Source organism: Cardiocondyla obscurior, linkage group LG17 (genome assembly GCF_019399895.1).
Source record: "Cardiocondyla obscurior isolate alpha-2009 linkage group LG17, Cobs3.1, whole genome shotgun sequence".
Lineage (NCBI taxonomy): Eukaryota > Metazoa > Arthropoda > Insecta > Hymenoptera > Formicidae > Cardiocondyla > Cardiocondyla obscurior.
This window is the reverse complement of record NC_091880.1, coordinates 1548910-1566355: the sequence shown is the minus strand read 5'-3', so window position 1 is coordinate 1566355 and position 17446 is coordinate 1548910. Positions and strand designations below refer to the sequence as shown.

General features: G+C 39.7%; 3 protein-coding genes across 10 annotated transcripts in view; 2 read left to right on the top strand and 1 right to left on the bottom strand.

Annotated features, from left to right (window-relative positions):
* The first annotated feature begins 786 nt into the window (after positions 1-786).
* On the top strand, positions 787-9777 carry Lcch3 (Ligand-gated chloride channel homolog 3). The gene is made up of 10 exons (XM_070668544.1): positions 787-1736; positions 3757-3955; positions 5169-5275; positions 5788-5855; positions 6442-6587; positions 6780-6937; positions 7268-7552; positions 7740-7970; positions 8050-8303; positions 8551-9777. Exons 2-10 carry the CDS (start codon positions 3891-3893, stop codon positions 8701-8703), a joined length of 1467 nt encoding a protein of 488 aa, XP_070524645.1. The 5' UTR covers positions 787-1736; positions 3757-3890; the 3' UTR covers positions 8704-9777.
* A 347-nt stretch (positions 9778-10124) lies between these two features.
* Positions 10125-17446, bottom strand: part of Lbr (lamin B receptor) — a 66949-nt gene continuing 59627 nt past the window's right edge. For 4 of the 8 annotated variants that reach the window (XM_070668515.1, XM_070668516.1, XM_070668514.1 and 1 more), the window contains 8 exons: positions 13226-13383; positions 12911-13124; positions 12557-12813; positions 12140-12485; positions 11629-11927; positions 11284-11537; positions 11087-11211; positions 10125-11013 (listed from right to left, as the gene is read on the bottom strand). In XM_070668515.1, coding sequence (XP_070524616.1) covers positions 10730-11013; positions 11087-11211; positions 11284-11537; positions 11629-11927; positions 12140-12485; positions 12557-12813; positions 12911-13124; positions 13226-13375 — 1929 coding nt within the window. In that variant the 5' untranslated portion in view covers positions 13376-13383 and the 3' untranslated portion in view covers positions 10125-10729. Of the gene's footprint in view, positions 11014-11086; positions 11212-11283; positions 11538-11628; positions 11928-12139; positions 12486-12556; positions 12814-12910; positions 13125-13225; positions 13384-13879; positions 14024-15757; positions 15881-17446 lie in introns of those variants that run through there. The other 4 variants (XM_070668510.1, XM_070668511.1, XM_070668517.1 and 1 more) reach the window with 4 other exon arrangements.
* On the top strand, positions 16159-17078 carry LOC139109407 (heat shock factor 2-binding protein). Its single transcript, XM_070668458.1, has 3 exons — positions 16159-16436; positions 16625-16984; positions 17066-17078. The coding sequence occupies exons 1-3, from the start codon at positions 16159-16161 to the stop codon at positions 17076-17078; spliced, it is 651 nt and encodes a 216-aa protein (XP_070524559.1).

Below are 17446 nucleotides of genomic sequence, written 5' to 3'. Positions count from 1 at the left end.
CAATTTCTGGATGTGTGAGCGGAATGCCAGATTTCACACTTTAATCGAATAAAAGATGGAAATTGAATAAGTTTTCGAAGTCGTTTCTCGCCAAAAATTGAAACTCTGACATATAAATAACAATCTTTTTTTTTTTTTTTTTTTTTTTTTTAAGGAAAGAACGGTTCTAGCAAAAAATTTGTTTTTAACAAACCTTTCTGTACATTTCTACTAAGTGTTCCAAATCACGACAACCCGCCGGGTACGCGATAACGCGTGTGATATGATGAATCTTCATTAACGCTTAGCTGGGGGTCCATTAGTTTGATCTTATCTCCGCGCTCGTGTCTTTTATTCTTATTTTCGAGACGGTCGTGTTTGGAGATCCTAGCTCTCATTAAGAGTGCAAAGAGAATCGAGGACGTTCATGAATCCTTTCCAAGACCGCCACGTCTTTTCGAATATCGAACTGTTTCTACACACCGAGAGGAAAATGTAGCTACTTTTGGACCCAGCCGACCGATCGGAAAGATCGGTTTTTATTTCGAGGTAATCATCGATCGTCTTTTTATCCCGTTACCCTTATAGCGCTCTAGAAGCTAATGACGTCTTTCCTTTGCGCCGAGAAGCTAAGACGGCGGAGATGATGATGATGGCGATGATGACGGCGACGATGGGGATGTTCGATCGGTTCTGGAAATCCGATCGTCGGCTGTGTGTCACTGGGTCGACACATGGAGGTAAAGTGGCATGTCGTGCATGCGCAAGTCGCACACGGCAAGTCGCGGGGGGATGCTTGCGGGACGGCGACGAAAGACGAGGAGACTCCGAGAAGTGGAGGAGAGCGGTACCAAGGCGACTTGGGAGAGCGAGAGAAAAGGGATGAGAGAAAGAAGGGCAGAGAAGGAGAAAGAGAAAGAGAGAGCGTGCTGCGTGCGATGAAGAAGGCAGAAAGATAAACGGGGGTGGAACGGGGCAATCGCACATGAAAAGGGGGATGCGAGCGAGAGGGACGGAGGACCCGCGAAAATGAGAGCGTGGCGGAGGGAGGACTCGCGTGAGCGCGAGAGAAAAGGGGATGAATCGCGATAGAGAGACAGGGAGAGAATCGATGAAAGCGAGAGGGATGATCTCCGAGGCGAGCGAGATGAAAAGAGAGAGAAAGACGGAGGCAGAGGGAGACCGCGTCCGCGGTGAGGGAGGAAAAGGAGGGTGCGAGAATGTGCGAGAGAGAGAGAGAGAGAAAGAGGGTCTGAAGAGAATAATCGACAGTGGATCCGCGTTAGCTACCGAGGGATGAAAGGCGGCCTCCGCGAGGCTTGCAGCGCGTTGGAATATCTCGCGTTTCCACCGGACGTCGAGAACCACCGACGACGTGGACGGGAGCGAGGACGTCGACGTCGTCGGGTAGTAATGCTACGCGACGATCGATGACGCCGTTCACCCGAGGATCCTACCAGCGCGTCCGGACTCGCGAGCTTCGAGCGATCCGCGAGTTCGATCGCGTCGCAGCGAGAGGTGAATAAGCCGGTGAATATTAACCAGTGAACAGTGGACCAGTTGATCGGTTGACCCCCGAGATCCTCGGAATCCCGAAATTGCGCCAACCGATTTGAAGCCGCGACGACGAGCCGAAGGTGCGCGCAAGTGATAATTCCGATCGGCGACGCGGTACCGCACGCCTGACAATCATGGTACCTCTTGGGGATCGTTAATGAGATCGTCGCGCGCGTCGTGATTCCCGTCGGATGCAGCAGGTAACCGTCCGTGGACGTAACACGAGCCCTACCGTAGCAAAAGAGATTCGTTCTCCACACGAAAATTAATAAATTAAGTTCGCTCGTGTTAAAAAAACATATTCGATGTATTGACACTGAATTGATTTGTTACGATTTTATTCAAAGTAATATTGCAGTAAAGAATCAGGTCTTAAGAAGTTCGGAAACTGTCAAAGAAATTTTTTTAATAAAAAATATAAAAAAATGGTAATCATAAATTGGAATTGATAAGTGCTATCCCTTCTCTCTTTCTCCAAACACGATGCGTTAAAAAATCACTTTGTAAAACATCTGCTGCGAGTCTTATCGCCAGATTAATACTGGATGCACGATGCTGTTGCTATGGTGAACAAAAGAAATTAATAAACCGAGCAACATTTTAATATATTTACTATGGAATTCAACGCGGTCTGGTGGCAGAAATGGAGCAGAATCTGCATTCGACAGATTCTGCTCGATTTCTGCCGCCAATCTGCTGTCATGTTATATCAGGAGGCTTTATCAGCCAAACGCGGGCTTAACGAACGCAGTTGATGCCAATTTGCTAGCAATTTCTAATCAAATTCCCCGTCAATCCGCTGGCACATTACGAAAAGTTTCTTTATTAGAAAATCGGTACTAACGAATTAATTAATTAATTAAATCCTATCGCGCATTATTTGCTTCAATTTTTACTGGTTCGCTATTCAATTATTTGTCCAATTATATACGCATAGTTGGGAATCTGAATAAATTATTATTAAATTAATCTGTCAAATTAAATATAATTTTATCAGAGAATTTTTAACTAATGAAGCAAAGCGAGGAAAAACAAAATTTTGCATAAGCGGTTTTTTTCCTCAAGGGCCTGCAAGAGTGTCACGTGCGTGAAATATTTCCCGTCGTTAATCTAAAACTCTGGCATTAATCAAGCCAACTTAAAGAGGCGAAGAAAAAAAATCTCGTCTCTTTATTATTTCCGGAGAGGATAGAGTTTCGTGACTAACAAGATGCTTCGTGTTTTGAACGTTCTAGAAAATGACTTTATAAAAAAGAAAAAAAAGAAAAAAAAAAATACGTATATAATATCGCTAGAAATCTGAATTTTACGCCCTCCTATCATCGTTTTTGCGCGAACGTCGTATCTGTCTAAAGGGAAAATGCGGCTTCGTACATGCGCAATTTTTGAATAGAAAACGAATAAAGCGGCGCGGGATCGAAATATGAACTATGTAGAGCGAGCGTAACGCGCTGGCGATTTTTATTTAATTTTTATTTCGCCGCGTTGTACGTGTAACACGCCCGTCCACATTTCGTCGTGCTCCGCTACCGAATCTGGGTCAATCGTACGTGATAATGGAGTTACATCTCGTTTTTAATCATTTGATTCCGCACACACGAAAATTTCAGGGAAAGCCGTTGGCTTAAAACAAATAAAAGAGCCTTTCTAGCTCCTGCCGATTATTAGCGACATTGACATGACAAAATCAACGACAATATTTCAACATCACCGTAAGAACAACATTAAAGAGCGCGATATTAATATTTCTATCCAAGAACGACGATACGTTTTCGTATTTCGTTGCTGCGGCGAAATGTAGGCCGGGCGGAACTTTTTAAAATTAATTAAAGTTTTTTTTATGTCGCGACGCAGTCGACGCGGCGATCAATTGGTAAAGTACTTGGAAACAACGGCGAATTTAATTTAACGAAACTTGCCCGGGTACAAACTCTTTGTACATTCCGAGAACGAAACGCGCAGGATTATTACCCCGAGATAAGTCCGCCGGCGGATCGTCCTCCGTCTTTTCTCCTTGGATTAATCCCCTCCTCTCACTCTCCGAGATGGAAAATCGCGGATGCTGGGGATGTTGCCGCGGGGGGGGGGAGGGCTTATCGTGCATTCGAGAGGATCGCCGGACGATCTGTATGCGAGTACGCGTAAAAGCTACGCGCGGGTTAAGGAGTGAAGGGTGAAAAAGGGGTCGACGGGCTTCTTCCCATCTGGATGTGATTGCAGAACGGCGGTGGCGGCGGCAGCGGGCCGGTTACGGGGATGCCGAGGGGATGCGAGGACACCGCGAGATGACGTTCTCCACGGCGCTCGTCGTTCACTGACGCAACTCCGGCTGGATAACGAAAACGATTGGCAGGATGCTGCCGCGCGGACTGCCGCTGATCGTCCTCTTCGTCGTGCAGCTGCGTCACCGTATCACCTGGTGAGCATTGCCCTCGTCCCGCGCCCTGCGGACCCCGTTGCGAAAAAATCACGGGGGGATAACGAGGCACCCCGTGCCGTTCCAATTGCACACGTGACACGCGTTCGCGAGGGCTGCGATCTCGATCACGTATAGCCGCTCTAGTTGTTCGCAGGGATGAAGGGAAAAGCTTTCTCAAATCCCGTATATAAATTGCCTTCCGCTTGAAGGACGTGATATCGACGACATACATATATGAATTTAATTAAAAGAATGTGTGTTAGAAATTCAATTTCTCTTTCCTCGGACGCGGTTGTAAAATGCCTTAACTCTAATAATATTTTTAATTAATGCTCTGCAAATACGAAATGTTATGAAGAAGTTTTGACGTATGTGATAAATCACAGAGCACGTAGGATTTCCGCGAAAGAAAATAATTGAATACCCGAATTAAGCTCGGCGCGCAACGTGAGCAATTGTTCGTGCAATTAGTGCCCCAATCAGCGCGCTGTACGCAACGAGAGACAGCAGGGCTCCATTTCCCGGGCAGAAGATGAACTTGATGACTTTTTCTGAGTAACGGCGCATGTTAAATCCCGCTAGTTCTTTCTCAAGATGACGTATATTACGATTACGAGCACGATGATCGCTATGGACCAGACGAGATCGACGGTGTCCGAATTAGTCAACGAAAACAATTTCTCGAGGCGTTCCATTAATTCCTTTCTGTCCATGGCTCTCGTCGGTGCGCGTATTAATTTTAATAACGCGAATATCTGCACGTAAAGCGCTTATTTAATTTCACGTGAATATCTAATTAACAAGTACTGCAAAAATGTAAAACAGACCTTTACGGATTGGTTAATATCGGCATGTCAAGAAGAAAGGTTTGTCACGAATTTAGTATGGCAAGACATGTTTGATAAAACTGAACGACGATGGTGCGAATATTCAGAGTGCACTTGAAAAGACAATTTTTTTTTCCCCCCCCTGACGCAAAAATCGATCTAATAATGGAACGGTGAATTTTATACTCGTATATAATCGTTGTAATTTGTAATAATACGATAATTAATATTGGAAAGATATGTAATATTAAACTCCATTTATGCAAGAGGCTAAAGCTTACGTAGTCGTTCCAATATTCATTTCGAAGATTGAACATTGCACCCGTTAGTCAAGATATTTCAGCAGCCTTGGGCTTTACAGTTTTCTCGAATTTCGTGGTTCGCAGGGCTTCTCTGGAGAGCACCGGGATGTCCGACAGACTGGAGAACGTTACACAGACAATTTCGAAGATACTCGACGGCTACGATATCCGATTAAGACCGAACTTTGGCGGTAAGCTCGAAATGTTCTTGCACGCTTCGATAAATATATGTATTTCTGCAAAAGTCACTTCGCGTAATAATGTACTTTATAAAAATGTTAGAAAAAAAATAGAACTTAAAAATACAGTACGAAGAATAAAAAAAAAAAATTATACGGAAATAAACTTCACAATTAGAGCTATCGCTCTCATGTTGGTATCGAGCTGTATTTTACAGAGTTGAATTTTAGCGTTACGGCTCGACAGTCGGCCGATATGGAAAGCTTTTAATGAAGTTTTCCACGTCATTCAACGAGGCGTGATCGCAATCAGCACTTTTAATCGAACATGCAACGAGGGGAAGTAATTTGCCGATATAATCAACGGATTAGACGAAAACTTTAAGCTGTATTTCTTTCCCTAGCTTTTTCTCTATTACAAACAGTTTAAAAGAAAAAAAAAGAAAGAAAAAAAAAAACTCTGAATGTTCATCTTTTGAGTTGTGCAGCGTGTTGAAAAATTAATGACGGACTATCGCTTAAAGGTAAACCCTTGCTAGTCGGCATGGATCTCACCATCGCGAGTTTCGATGCGATCTCAGAAGTCAATATGGTGAGTAAATTAAAATAAAAATTAAATAAAAATAAAACCCCTATTGTTTATATACAGATTTAATAAAAATTTAATATAAATTTAATTTAAATTTAATTTTTGATTTTGCGGATAAAGTTTATTCAGTTTTCAAGAAAAAAATAAATAAAAATAAAATACTTTAAGTAATTTATCTCGCTCCTCTGATTTATAAATTACGATTTATTGTAATCTCGTGGCGTGCCGGCAAATTGGCATTTGCCACGTCGGAGACGCTCGTATCGGAATATTATGCACAAGTCAGAATGCAAAATTCGTTCTCTCACCGACAGTCGCACATCCCGGCGATGCGTAAATCGATTCTGTATCCCCAGAGCTCGAATGAATTCGACATATGCATCCAACAAAGTACCTTTTCTTTTTTTCTTTATCTGTGATTAAGTCGTTTTGTCGGGACACATTTTCGAGCGGCATACGTTTTACTTTCCCTTTTTCTTCTTTTTCGAAACGATAAAATATATTATACATACATATCTTGCTTCTCGTAATTATTATTCCAACGAATTCTCTTGGCGATTTTTCATTATTATTATTATTTCTATCTCAGGATTACACGATAACTATGTACTTGAATCAATATTGGATGGACGAGAGACTCGCTTTCTCGCACGAAGACGAGATCCTGACGTTGAGCGGCGATTTCGCAGAGAAGATTTGGGTGCCGGACACGTTTTTCGCTAACGATAAAAATAGGTAATCAACAGTAAAGAAAAAGAAAAAAAATAAAAATTAATAAATTATCGCGGGGCTTCAAAGATCCTTCCCGAATGTTCGCAACTACTTTTAATTATTTGTAACATTTTACGCGTACGTACAAGGGTGCTTTTCGTTGTACTTCTTTAATTTCCTCTGCAACTAGATATCGTTTTACTGATTTTATTACAGTTTCCTGCACGACGTCACCGAACGCAATAAACTCGTTAGATTATCCGGCGACGGCTCGATTACATACGGCATGAGATTCACGACAACCCTGGCCTGCATGATGGACCTACATTACTATCCGCTCGACTCGCAGAACTGCACGGTGGAGATCGAAAGCTGTACGTATCGGAATACACGTCCGCAATCGATCGGCCAAACGTACAGCATTATTCTCTTATCGTGAAAAGATTTTTTTATCGTACCTCTTGTTAGATTGTAAAAATAATTCTTTTCTTTCAAAGGAGTTTTTTAATTTTTCGTCTCATTAAATCGTTTACTGCGGCAAAGTCATTACTGCAAGGGGAATAATAATTTGGAGCGTGTAAAAATAATTTTTTTTTTTTTTTTTTTTGAGCACGAATCAATAAGAGAAGAAGACAAAGAGATTGAGCGGCGATAACCGCGCATTACGCTGCATCATTCTGAATTATATTGTTTTGAATGCCCAGATGGATACACGGTGAGTGACGTGGTAATGTATTGGAAGGAGACTCCAGTTCGCGGGGTCGAGGAAGCAAAATTGCCGCAATTTACGATAATCGGCTACGAGACGAACGATCGAAAGGAGAAGCTGGCGACGGGCATTTACCAGAGGCTCTCGCTGAGCTTTAAACTCCAAAGGAACATCGGCTACTTCGTTTTTCAGACATACCTGCCAAGTATACTAATTGTCATGCTCAGCTGGGTCAGCTTCTGGATCAATCACGAAGCCACCAGCGCGAGAGTAGCTCTCGGTACGCTTCAAAAAAAAAAAAAAAAAATCTAGACAATTCTATTAATTTAATTGAAGTTTGACCACCATTTAATTAGAATCAATGAGCTTTGCTTTGTCTGTTTCAATCAATTAATTTTCTAAAAAATGTCTCGCTAAATTTCTAGTGCAACGCGGCACGTGCAATTTATTACTCGCTTACTTTTTAGGCATCACAACCGTGTTGACGATGACGACGATATCGACGGGTGTTAGAAGCTCACTGCCACGGATCAGTTACGTAAAGGCCATCGACATTTATTTGGTAATGTGTTTCGTTTTCGTGTTCGCGGCTCTGCTGGAATACGCGGCGGTCAATTACACGTACTGGGGCGCCCGGGCGAAGAAGAAAACCAAAAAGAAAGACACCGACGAGAAGAAGATACTATCTTCCAAGATGGGTAATCGAAAAAAAAAAAAAATTGATTTTCGTGTCCGCGCAGTTGGTTTACGGCCTGTACGAATTTATTTCCTCGGCAGGGAGCAAAGTTAGCTCGCCTTATCCTGGCACCACGGACGCGGACATCATCGAGCTACAAGACCTAAGAATGTCACCCTTGCCAAGCATTAGAAATAGGTCGGGCCTCGTCGGCGCGTCGACACCGGCGACCACGAAAGATCACGACCCGGCCAAGTTTCCGCCGAGCTTTCGCATCTCCAGGGCGGCCGCTTATAGCACGCACGGACGTAACAGCGGTCTGAGATACAGAGGCCCAAGACCGCACAAGCCAAAGGTATGCGAAGGCGTTCCCATGCAAAAGCAACTGTACCGAAAATACTTTAGGAATTTCCCTAAGCATTTTCATCACGCCTTTGCGTTTCCACATTTTTGTGAGAAAGATATTTCCGTAAAAGTAAAAAAAAAAAGTAAAAAGAATTTCTAGAGTAATTTCTATAACTTTTGTATCGTTGTTCCTTTTCTCTTTTTCTAAAATTTAATTTAAATTTACTCAAGCCTAAAATTGCAATGGGACTTTGTAGGTATTACACGCTCTTCGTAGAGGTGCTTCCGTGTTGCGTGTGTCGATGCCGAAGATCAAGGACGTGAACGTGATAGACAAGTACTCGCGGATCATTTTCCCGGTCAGTTTTATGCTGTTTAATGCTGTATATTGGATCTTCTACTTCCTTTGAGCGGTTATTAAAAACCGAATTACGTACGTATACGCGAAAAAGGACCAATCCATTCGGGAGGATACTTTCGGGTCTGCATAACTATCGGATGTAATGTGCAATATTTTTTCGCGGGGACGAAGATCCACCGAATTACCCAGCAGGTGATGAAAGTACTGAATCGAAAGTACTGCCACGAAACATTTATCGATAAAAGTAGAACGGCGAGGAGAGACTCGTGTGTGCCAACAGCGTTTACGAAATTTTCATTAATTAGAAAGTACATAACTATACAAATACGGCGATAAGCAATATGGACGAGCGACATGTTCCTAATAAAGCATGATAACTTTGTCATGCTCATACCAGAGAGGTCAATAAGTAGGTGTTTGAGCGACAAAATTAGTAGTTACGTCGAAAAACAAGATGCGTCAGAATAAAATATTGCGTCCGTGATGATAAAAGTGATCCAAGTCATACATACATTTCGTTCTCGAGATAAAACGCTTTTTGCGCATCAATAAAGTAAAAAAAAAAAAAATTATTGACGGTAACAAACTCATAATTTGGAGAAACATTAATGATATAACGGATTAGCAATTAACCTTGTTTTTTTCTGTATATTATATGATAATTATTTCTACAATTGTCATTTCAATCATACAATATGCAGGCATGGATTATCATCACGTATAAACTTAAAAATATTTTTTTTAAAAACGTGCAATAAAGTGTTTGAAGAGTGTCATATAGAGACATTACATTTGTGGCTTAACGACAATTTCTAAATATAATTTTAAGAAATAAATATGATTATAAAAATAGCAAATAAATACGTATAATAATCCGGGCAATTAAACACGTTGTCTATCGCGAGTAGAGTTAAAGATATGCGGGAATTTGCTTTCGTTACTTCACAGTAAGTTATATATGCAATTTCGAGAAGTGTTCATTTTTAGCAAGTAGTATCGATTAGAAGGAAACGTTATAATATAGAGGATAATCTCTATGAACAATCGGCTAAGACACATGATTTACAGCATAAAAATGTCCAAACTTCCGTTTGATAATTACGTTACAGACGAATAGACATATTTTTAACAATCCAATTTAACGAGATTGTTTTTATAATAAAATTAGATGTACATGTATATATACGAGCAGTTTAATAAAAAATAAGTGTACAAATATACTATATATTTTTATATTATTAACATTATCCACTCAACATTATAATTCTGTTCAACATGTTTAAACTATTACTTCTTATTTCTTTTTATAGTTTTCACAACAGCAACTTGTCAATTTAGAAACGTGAGGCAATAATTTCATACTGCGTTCTTTATATGTATATGGCTCCTATTATAGATCTTTAATCCAAAAATATGGCTATACATCCATGTTAAAAGTTATATTAGAATTATAAGATAAACACGAGAAAATAGACGAGAATATATTTTATTTAAAAGAAGAAAAAAAAGTCTTTTAAAGAGACTGATAATCTCTATCATTATCATATGATTGTACACTTATGAATATCTAATGTATAAAAGTATCAAAACTTACTTAATTTGTATCTTCAAGTCTGTAATGCTCGATATTTTTTACAGGCACATGGCTTATAACGAATATATTATAACTTAGACATAGATAATTATCCTACAAATACATATTTATCTCTCTGTCAAAACGTGTGGAATTGTCCTTATTCACTTCTCATCACATATATGGAGATTCATATTATTAATCTAAGTATATTTCTACATATATATATATATATATATTTATATATACGTATTTCTCTCTATCTATCTATCTAATGTGACATTTCTCAATATTATCAAAATATTTTTGGCTCTTATCCGATTCCACATTTGTGTACTTTATAATACTACTTTATCACTATACTTCATAAAAATATTGTAAAATGCACGGTTAGAGATCTTATAAGACGTCATGAGCATTATCAGAAGATAAAACTCTGATATATAACTTGGTACTCAAAAATAATATATGTATTTAATTACCTTAACATATGATACTTATCTTAAAATATACGTTTCAATATCATGTATTTCACGCGCGAACAGTATTGCTCCCATGCGTATCCGTAGCGCATCTGACAACGTTTATTGTCTCTTACGGCTCTGTAAAAAAGCACTATCGTGCAGCAGAATGCCGCGTAGTACAACAAAATGTCGTTTGCCAAACCAATACTCGCGATAGACCATTGCATTATAATGTCACCCAAATAATTGGGATGTCTCACGTAGCCCCATAAACCAGACAACATCAATTTCTTTCCACGTAACGTTGGGATGGTTTCCACATCTGCAAATTAAAAAAATAGATGTTAATTTTAATTAAAAAAAAAAAAGTGGCTATTATTTGTCTTCGTACTTACAAGGTACTATCGGCGCAACTGGATTTTTTCTGAACTCATCTTTCCGCAAGTTACTCACTCTATATAAAACATATCCTACGAAGAAGCTCAATACGGATATGCCAGTAAAGTAGTTAAGTTTTATCCTAAGAATGCGTTCGATTAGTATTATTAAAACATTCCATTGAAGTATATTTATGTATGATAATTAAACTTACTTCTGATACAACAGAATTCTGATAGGAAGAGTCGTCAAAAATGGGTACAACAGATGACTAACGCACGTCATATATCCGGTTCCTTCGTACATTATTGTAAAAGATGTGAAGATAGTAGCTTCATGTATTAAGCCATGTAGAATATAAAGTAACTGTAATGAGACAGCTATTAATGTAGTTGTGTCAAGTTTCTCAATATCTAAATTTTTTACGTTGCCAACGGCTTTAATTGCAATGGCTATGTTCAAGACCAACTGTAAAATAATGAATATAATTACATTTAAATTTTGTTAATTTATTTAATATAATTTATTTGTAAAAAACAAAATGTAAAGTAATACTTACAGTGCCGATGAGAGAAGCTCGTATCAGCAGCAACTTAATGTCCAAAGTGCCAATTCGTGGATTAATCTCTCTGCCTTGCCAGAAATTATATATCTTGCTGTTAGTTGACGCATATATATTATAATTGGCCAACGGAATTTTTCCTGCTTTGAGATACAATCCCATAGCGAAAAACGTTCCCACAATCCATCCACTGATTGACAATTGCGTGATATTATTCAAGATGTAGTCACTAATCGGTATATTTACGTATACGAGTGAAGCAATTATTATTAGAGTTATTATAGCACTTAAGAAGCCTGAAAAAAAATACAGAAACATTAAAATAATGTGCAGAGTTTTCTATAGTAAATGAACATTTTTTCGGGAGTAGGTAGAACTTAATGAGACAAAAGGCGAGCAAAGACACTTGCCCTGCCCGTGTGTAAAACAGCATAGGACTTTTCTTTTCGTCTCGATATGTTCTACCTACTAATTAAAGATAATATGTGGACATAAATTAAATATGTACCGTTAACGCGATATTGTAGTATTCCAATTTTACTCTCTTGTCCGTCAATAATTTTCCCAATTGGTATAATTGAGAAACAAGTCAATAGTGTTAAAAATCCAACATAAGCCAGCAACGTGTATAAATTTAAGTAAGATTCCAAATTGATAGGAGGTTTTATAAGCGCAGACTTGCATTGTCCTTTCTTGCATAAGAGTTGTGGCAAGATTACAAATAATGGTAATATAAATATAAGGAAAAACGTTCCGATCCATCCGCCCCATTCTTGCGGTTTGTCGACTCTATACATTTCTTTTTCACGTTTCAGTGCAGTTTCCCATTTGTCACCTTCAGGTTTTGTCAGATCCTGAAACAATTATTGATGTAATACATTATCACGTTACGTCATATATTAATAAATGCATTATCAGAACATACTTGGTCTCTTTGTACTGAATATCCTCTTTCTTTCTCCTCGGGAAGATAATCTTGTATGCTTTTCTTCTCCACTGGAAGCGAAACGGCTCTGTTAGAACTTCTCGTTAGCATACCTGATGATGTGTATTCCTGCTCAGTCTTCAGAAGTGTCGGTCTGCGCATCACAGTCATACCCAAACGTTGCTGCAGAGGCAACGTTTCAGGTGAGATATCTTTGAATTTCTTTGCATCATTTCCTTTGTGGTTGCTTGTTTTGTCTATGCAGAAATTAATTTGCATATGTATATAATACGCTTGACAAATATTGAAAAATGTTAAAAAAAAGCACATTGAATAGAGAAAGTGTAAACTTACCTTCGATGTCTATGCGAGATAAAGATATTTTAGCAAGACGAGTGTTACGAATAGGCAATTTCCTGACCGACAATGTTGACGATCTTGCAGGTGATCTGGCTGATTGTCTTGCTGGCGATCGCCTACTTGGTGACCTTCTGCTAGGAGAAGCCCTCGAGGGGCTTTTTCCTGATTTTTTGCTGGTTCTAGTTGGAGTTCTTCCAGATCTTTCATACTTAAAAAAAAATTTTTTTTTAATATGTACATGACTTAAAATTCATTATTTTTAATATAAAATATTTTTTTAATTTGGTTATTAATTGTTAAATAAATTACCTTTATATCATTTTCTCTGACAATGTGCTCAATGCCTGTTTCAAATTGTATTTTGTATCGATCACCTCTAACATTGAGGATCTTTCCTTTATAATATTCAGAGGTATTGGGATGCTTAGCAAGTACTTCTTCACCCTCAGTGAACTTCATTTTGACACCTATATGAAACACATTTCACCAAAGGTTCACTTAAAACTTATTTGAAATCCCTCAATAATCAGCTTAGTGTAAGTGAATTTCTCAGCTCAATGTTGCATATGCACATACATGTGTGCACACGTACACGTATATGCGCAAGTGTCTAGAAAAACCGAGGTAATTAGACTCGTAGATGCGTGCGAGCCAGATTTAACGGAGCTACGACTCGAAAACGGCCGCTTGACGCTTCGCGCGCGTGAATGCGTGCTCAAACGGGCGATCGGGGGAGCGGGACGCAGGAATCCGGTCGAAAAGCGCGGGGTGCCGCGCCGTTTCGTAACCGCCCGTTACGAAGAATGCGTGAATTCGGGTGGCAAGCGGTCGCGGGGATTGGAAGCGATTCGCGGGAAAAATGTCGGCTCGCTCGCTTCGCTCGTCGGCGGTACGCTGCGAACGCGCCGGAGGGAGAGTACGCGGAATTTCGCGCCGCCTCCGCGTAAAGACGTGCTTACTTACCCAAGCCGCACGATAACGTCGAACAGCTTTACTCGAGATATCCGCGACGCCGCGAAAAATAATAAAACCACCACGAGCGCAACAAGGTTACTCCTGATACCGCACTGGCGCATCGTAGCATGCAGCTGGGTGGTGGGGTTACGGGGACGCGCGCGGGAACGCGACGCGGGGGCACGCGTGCAACTCTGCGTGTTCCGCAAGCGATCCGACATAGGCCACGCGGGAAATCGAACTCCACGCCGCTTACGTCAGCACGTGACGCGCGGCCTGTGCGCGCGCGGTCCGGAAGTCCCGTATCTTATCGCGAGGACCGGAAGCCGCGCTACGCCTCGCGCGGCCCTTACGCTCGACTCGCACGATTCCACGATTGTTCCCCATCGGGCTTTGTTTGATCCGTAGGTATAACTTGAAATATTACTTTTGTTTTTAAAATTGTTTATCTCTTAAATATGAAACAATCCGCGAAATGCTTTGGAGATTAAAAAAAAAAAGATAAAAGAAAAAAAAGAGAGAGAGATAAACAAATGATTTAGACGAATAAAGATCAAGAAGTATCGCGAGTCGACGGAACCTAAAAGCAAATTAATTTTCTTCTTTTATTAAATGCTAGTTTCAGAAACGTTCCTCGTAGGACTATGTGTTCAGAGTATATCTTGAGATAACGTGATTCGTGCTTTTTTGACAAGATAGCGCACGTACAATTGTACAATCCGGTTGATAAGTTAATCAAATGCAATTAAAGTCGAAGCGCGCTTGAGATTATAATTTTCTAAATGAACCGTGAGTCAAGAATATTAATTTTCTATATGAAATTATCCCCTCTCACGAAGGAAAGCTGCGAGAATTAATTAACCGCTTTGAATGAAGAAAACTTGAAAACGTACGTCCTCGCAATTTTCAACGTTTCTCAATATTTATACGTTTATAATTAATTCACAATTCCTCGTATTCTAAAGAAATTCAATCGCAGCAGAAGTAATAAATAAAATTATAATTGTAAAATAATAATTAGGTTACAGATTGCGTCAAAAATTAAAATCACGCCGTTGGTCGCGGCAGAATTGAAAGAAGAAAAAAAAAAAGTATTTGCACAGAACGATCGCAAGCAAGTTGCTGCTTTTCCTCCGTAACGCGAAAGCAGGCACATGGACGAATTGAATTTGGAGAATGATCGCGAGTTTCTAGTACGTATTTTTTTCGCACGCCTGCCTTACTGCGCGTATAATTTTAGTTTGTAGCATTAAACCCCTCGATATCTTCCAGAATTCCATAGAGACGATTTTGTGCTCCAGCGAGCACAACGTTCACGAATTCCAAGACGACATCTCGCAGATTTTCGCGCCTGACGCTCTCAGAGCCGCGTCTTACACGAAGGAGACGAACGGTGAGAAAACGCATATGCTTTTCGATAAATTCTCAACATCCGTCGATGCACTAAAAGGTCCTCAAAATCAAATCACTCGAAAACAGAAATTTTTTTTCCGGAAAAAAAGATTTAACACGCGGAAGTTTCAAGTATTAAAATAAATGCGTTTAATAAAAGGCGGAATAAAAATAAATCTGTTATCGAACCCGGCATTCTAGCTTGTATCTCGTTGCGCGAAATTTAACACCTTAAAGTGTGACTGAAATTAAACCGTCGACCTTGTTTGCAGATAATGCTAGAGAAATCGTAGAACTGGAAGCGAAATGTAAAGAGCTGCACGCTCAAATCGAGTATCTGACGAAGCAGAAGGAGGACGCGTTTGAGGAGATAGAACGTTTGAGAGATCAGGTAAAATTTTATTACCCCGCCACGTCTTCTATTTATTTTAGAAATACCGCCCGCTAATTTACTTATATTACCCTCATCGTCCCGCAGATATTAAGTCAAAATACTTATTGCACAAGCCTCGGTTCAGCATTAGGTATCCTTACGTGGCGTGCTTCTCGGTTCCCGCAAGTAGTTAATGTATGGCTGTCGAACGTAAGTATACGTTGATAACATCAAGTAAAATATCACAGTTAAATATCTTGCATTCAAAATCTGTAATAAAAAGTGAATGAAAGAAACAGAATTTAAAGTGCAATAATGCCAGCGTTCCTGCATTACAAAAAGAAAAAAAAATATACGAATATATGACTAGATATAATAAAATAAATATAATTAAATATAATATAATAATTAAATAAATGTGCAATTAAATGTGGAATCGAATAAGTTGTCAAAACGTAACGTGCCTTCATTAGATATAGCCAAATGTTATAAATATACTTGGAATAATTCTCAACCTCTTATAATGTTCTCGCAGGTTCAGGATAAAATAGGAGAATTGTTATCGATAGTGAACGGGACTTTCGGCGCGTTTGTTAGCACTTACAAAAGTGCATTCCCACCTACGAGCAACGTTGAATACCAATTCGTCATGGGACTCCTCGGTATCGTTACTAATATATCCGCGCGGCCGGAAGGTCGTGAGTTTTTAATCACAATCCCCAGCGGCACGGAACTCGTGCAAAAGCTAATTAAACTGACGCCCGAATTGCCGTCAGTCCCAAGGACGGTGTATCTGAAAAGGTATGAGCCCGCTTTAAAAAGTTACCTCGTCGCGTATTTAAAAAAGAAAGAAAAAAAAATTACTATTATCTCCCCGAAGAGCTATTCCTTATCTTTTAAAATTGCTTTTATCTTTCTCAGCTCCGTGCTTCTTATCTTTCTTCTTAATTTCTATGGACCGTATCAGTGCGTTACCGCGTAACCTTTAGCTTTATTGAAATAGCGAAATTTCGACGGCATTTCAAGACCAGTAATTACAGATTGATACTGATGATTTTGTACAACGTGAGCATAAACGAGACCGGTTTTCGATACCTGCTCGAGTCACGAGTGGCAGACGCGCTAAGTCATTGTTTGGATGACGAGGCGTCGTCGGCGGAGATGCAGCTACTCTGCCTTCGCATTTTGCAGTCCGTCACTTACGACCTCGAACCGGAGTACGTCCGCGACTTGATTGGGATAATCCCGATCGAGCGGATCGAGACGATGATGTCCGCGAGCCAGAGCGACATAAGTAAAGCGGCGGAACTGGTCGTTCAGCATTTGCGACAAAGGCAGAATATTCTGAAGTAATTATTGAAAACTGGTTGCATTCGTCACGTGCGATTATAAAAATATAAGATCTTTAATGTGCGCAAATTTCTTTGCAGGAGCGATCATTGAAAGACGGCCAAGCCTCGGATTAGTTAAATTAATTATTCTTTTAATCGTAAATAATTAACCGTTTAAAAATAATTTTTCTCGCACGTGAAGGGACTATTAATTGCGCGTTAAAATGTATTAATGTTAATAATTATTTATTGTATCGCTTTAAATGTTTTTGTTATCACGCCTTTAATATATATTTAAGACTTACGCTCGATTTTAATTTTTTTCTAATCTCGTAAATAATTTACAAATTATCTTATGCATTATGCTGAAACGGCAAACTTTCAAGCTCGCGTCCCACCCCTCCTCCTTTCCTGCATTACAATAATAGACTATCGCCAGACTGCAGACTATCCTTGGAACATATGTTCGTAGCTGCCGCG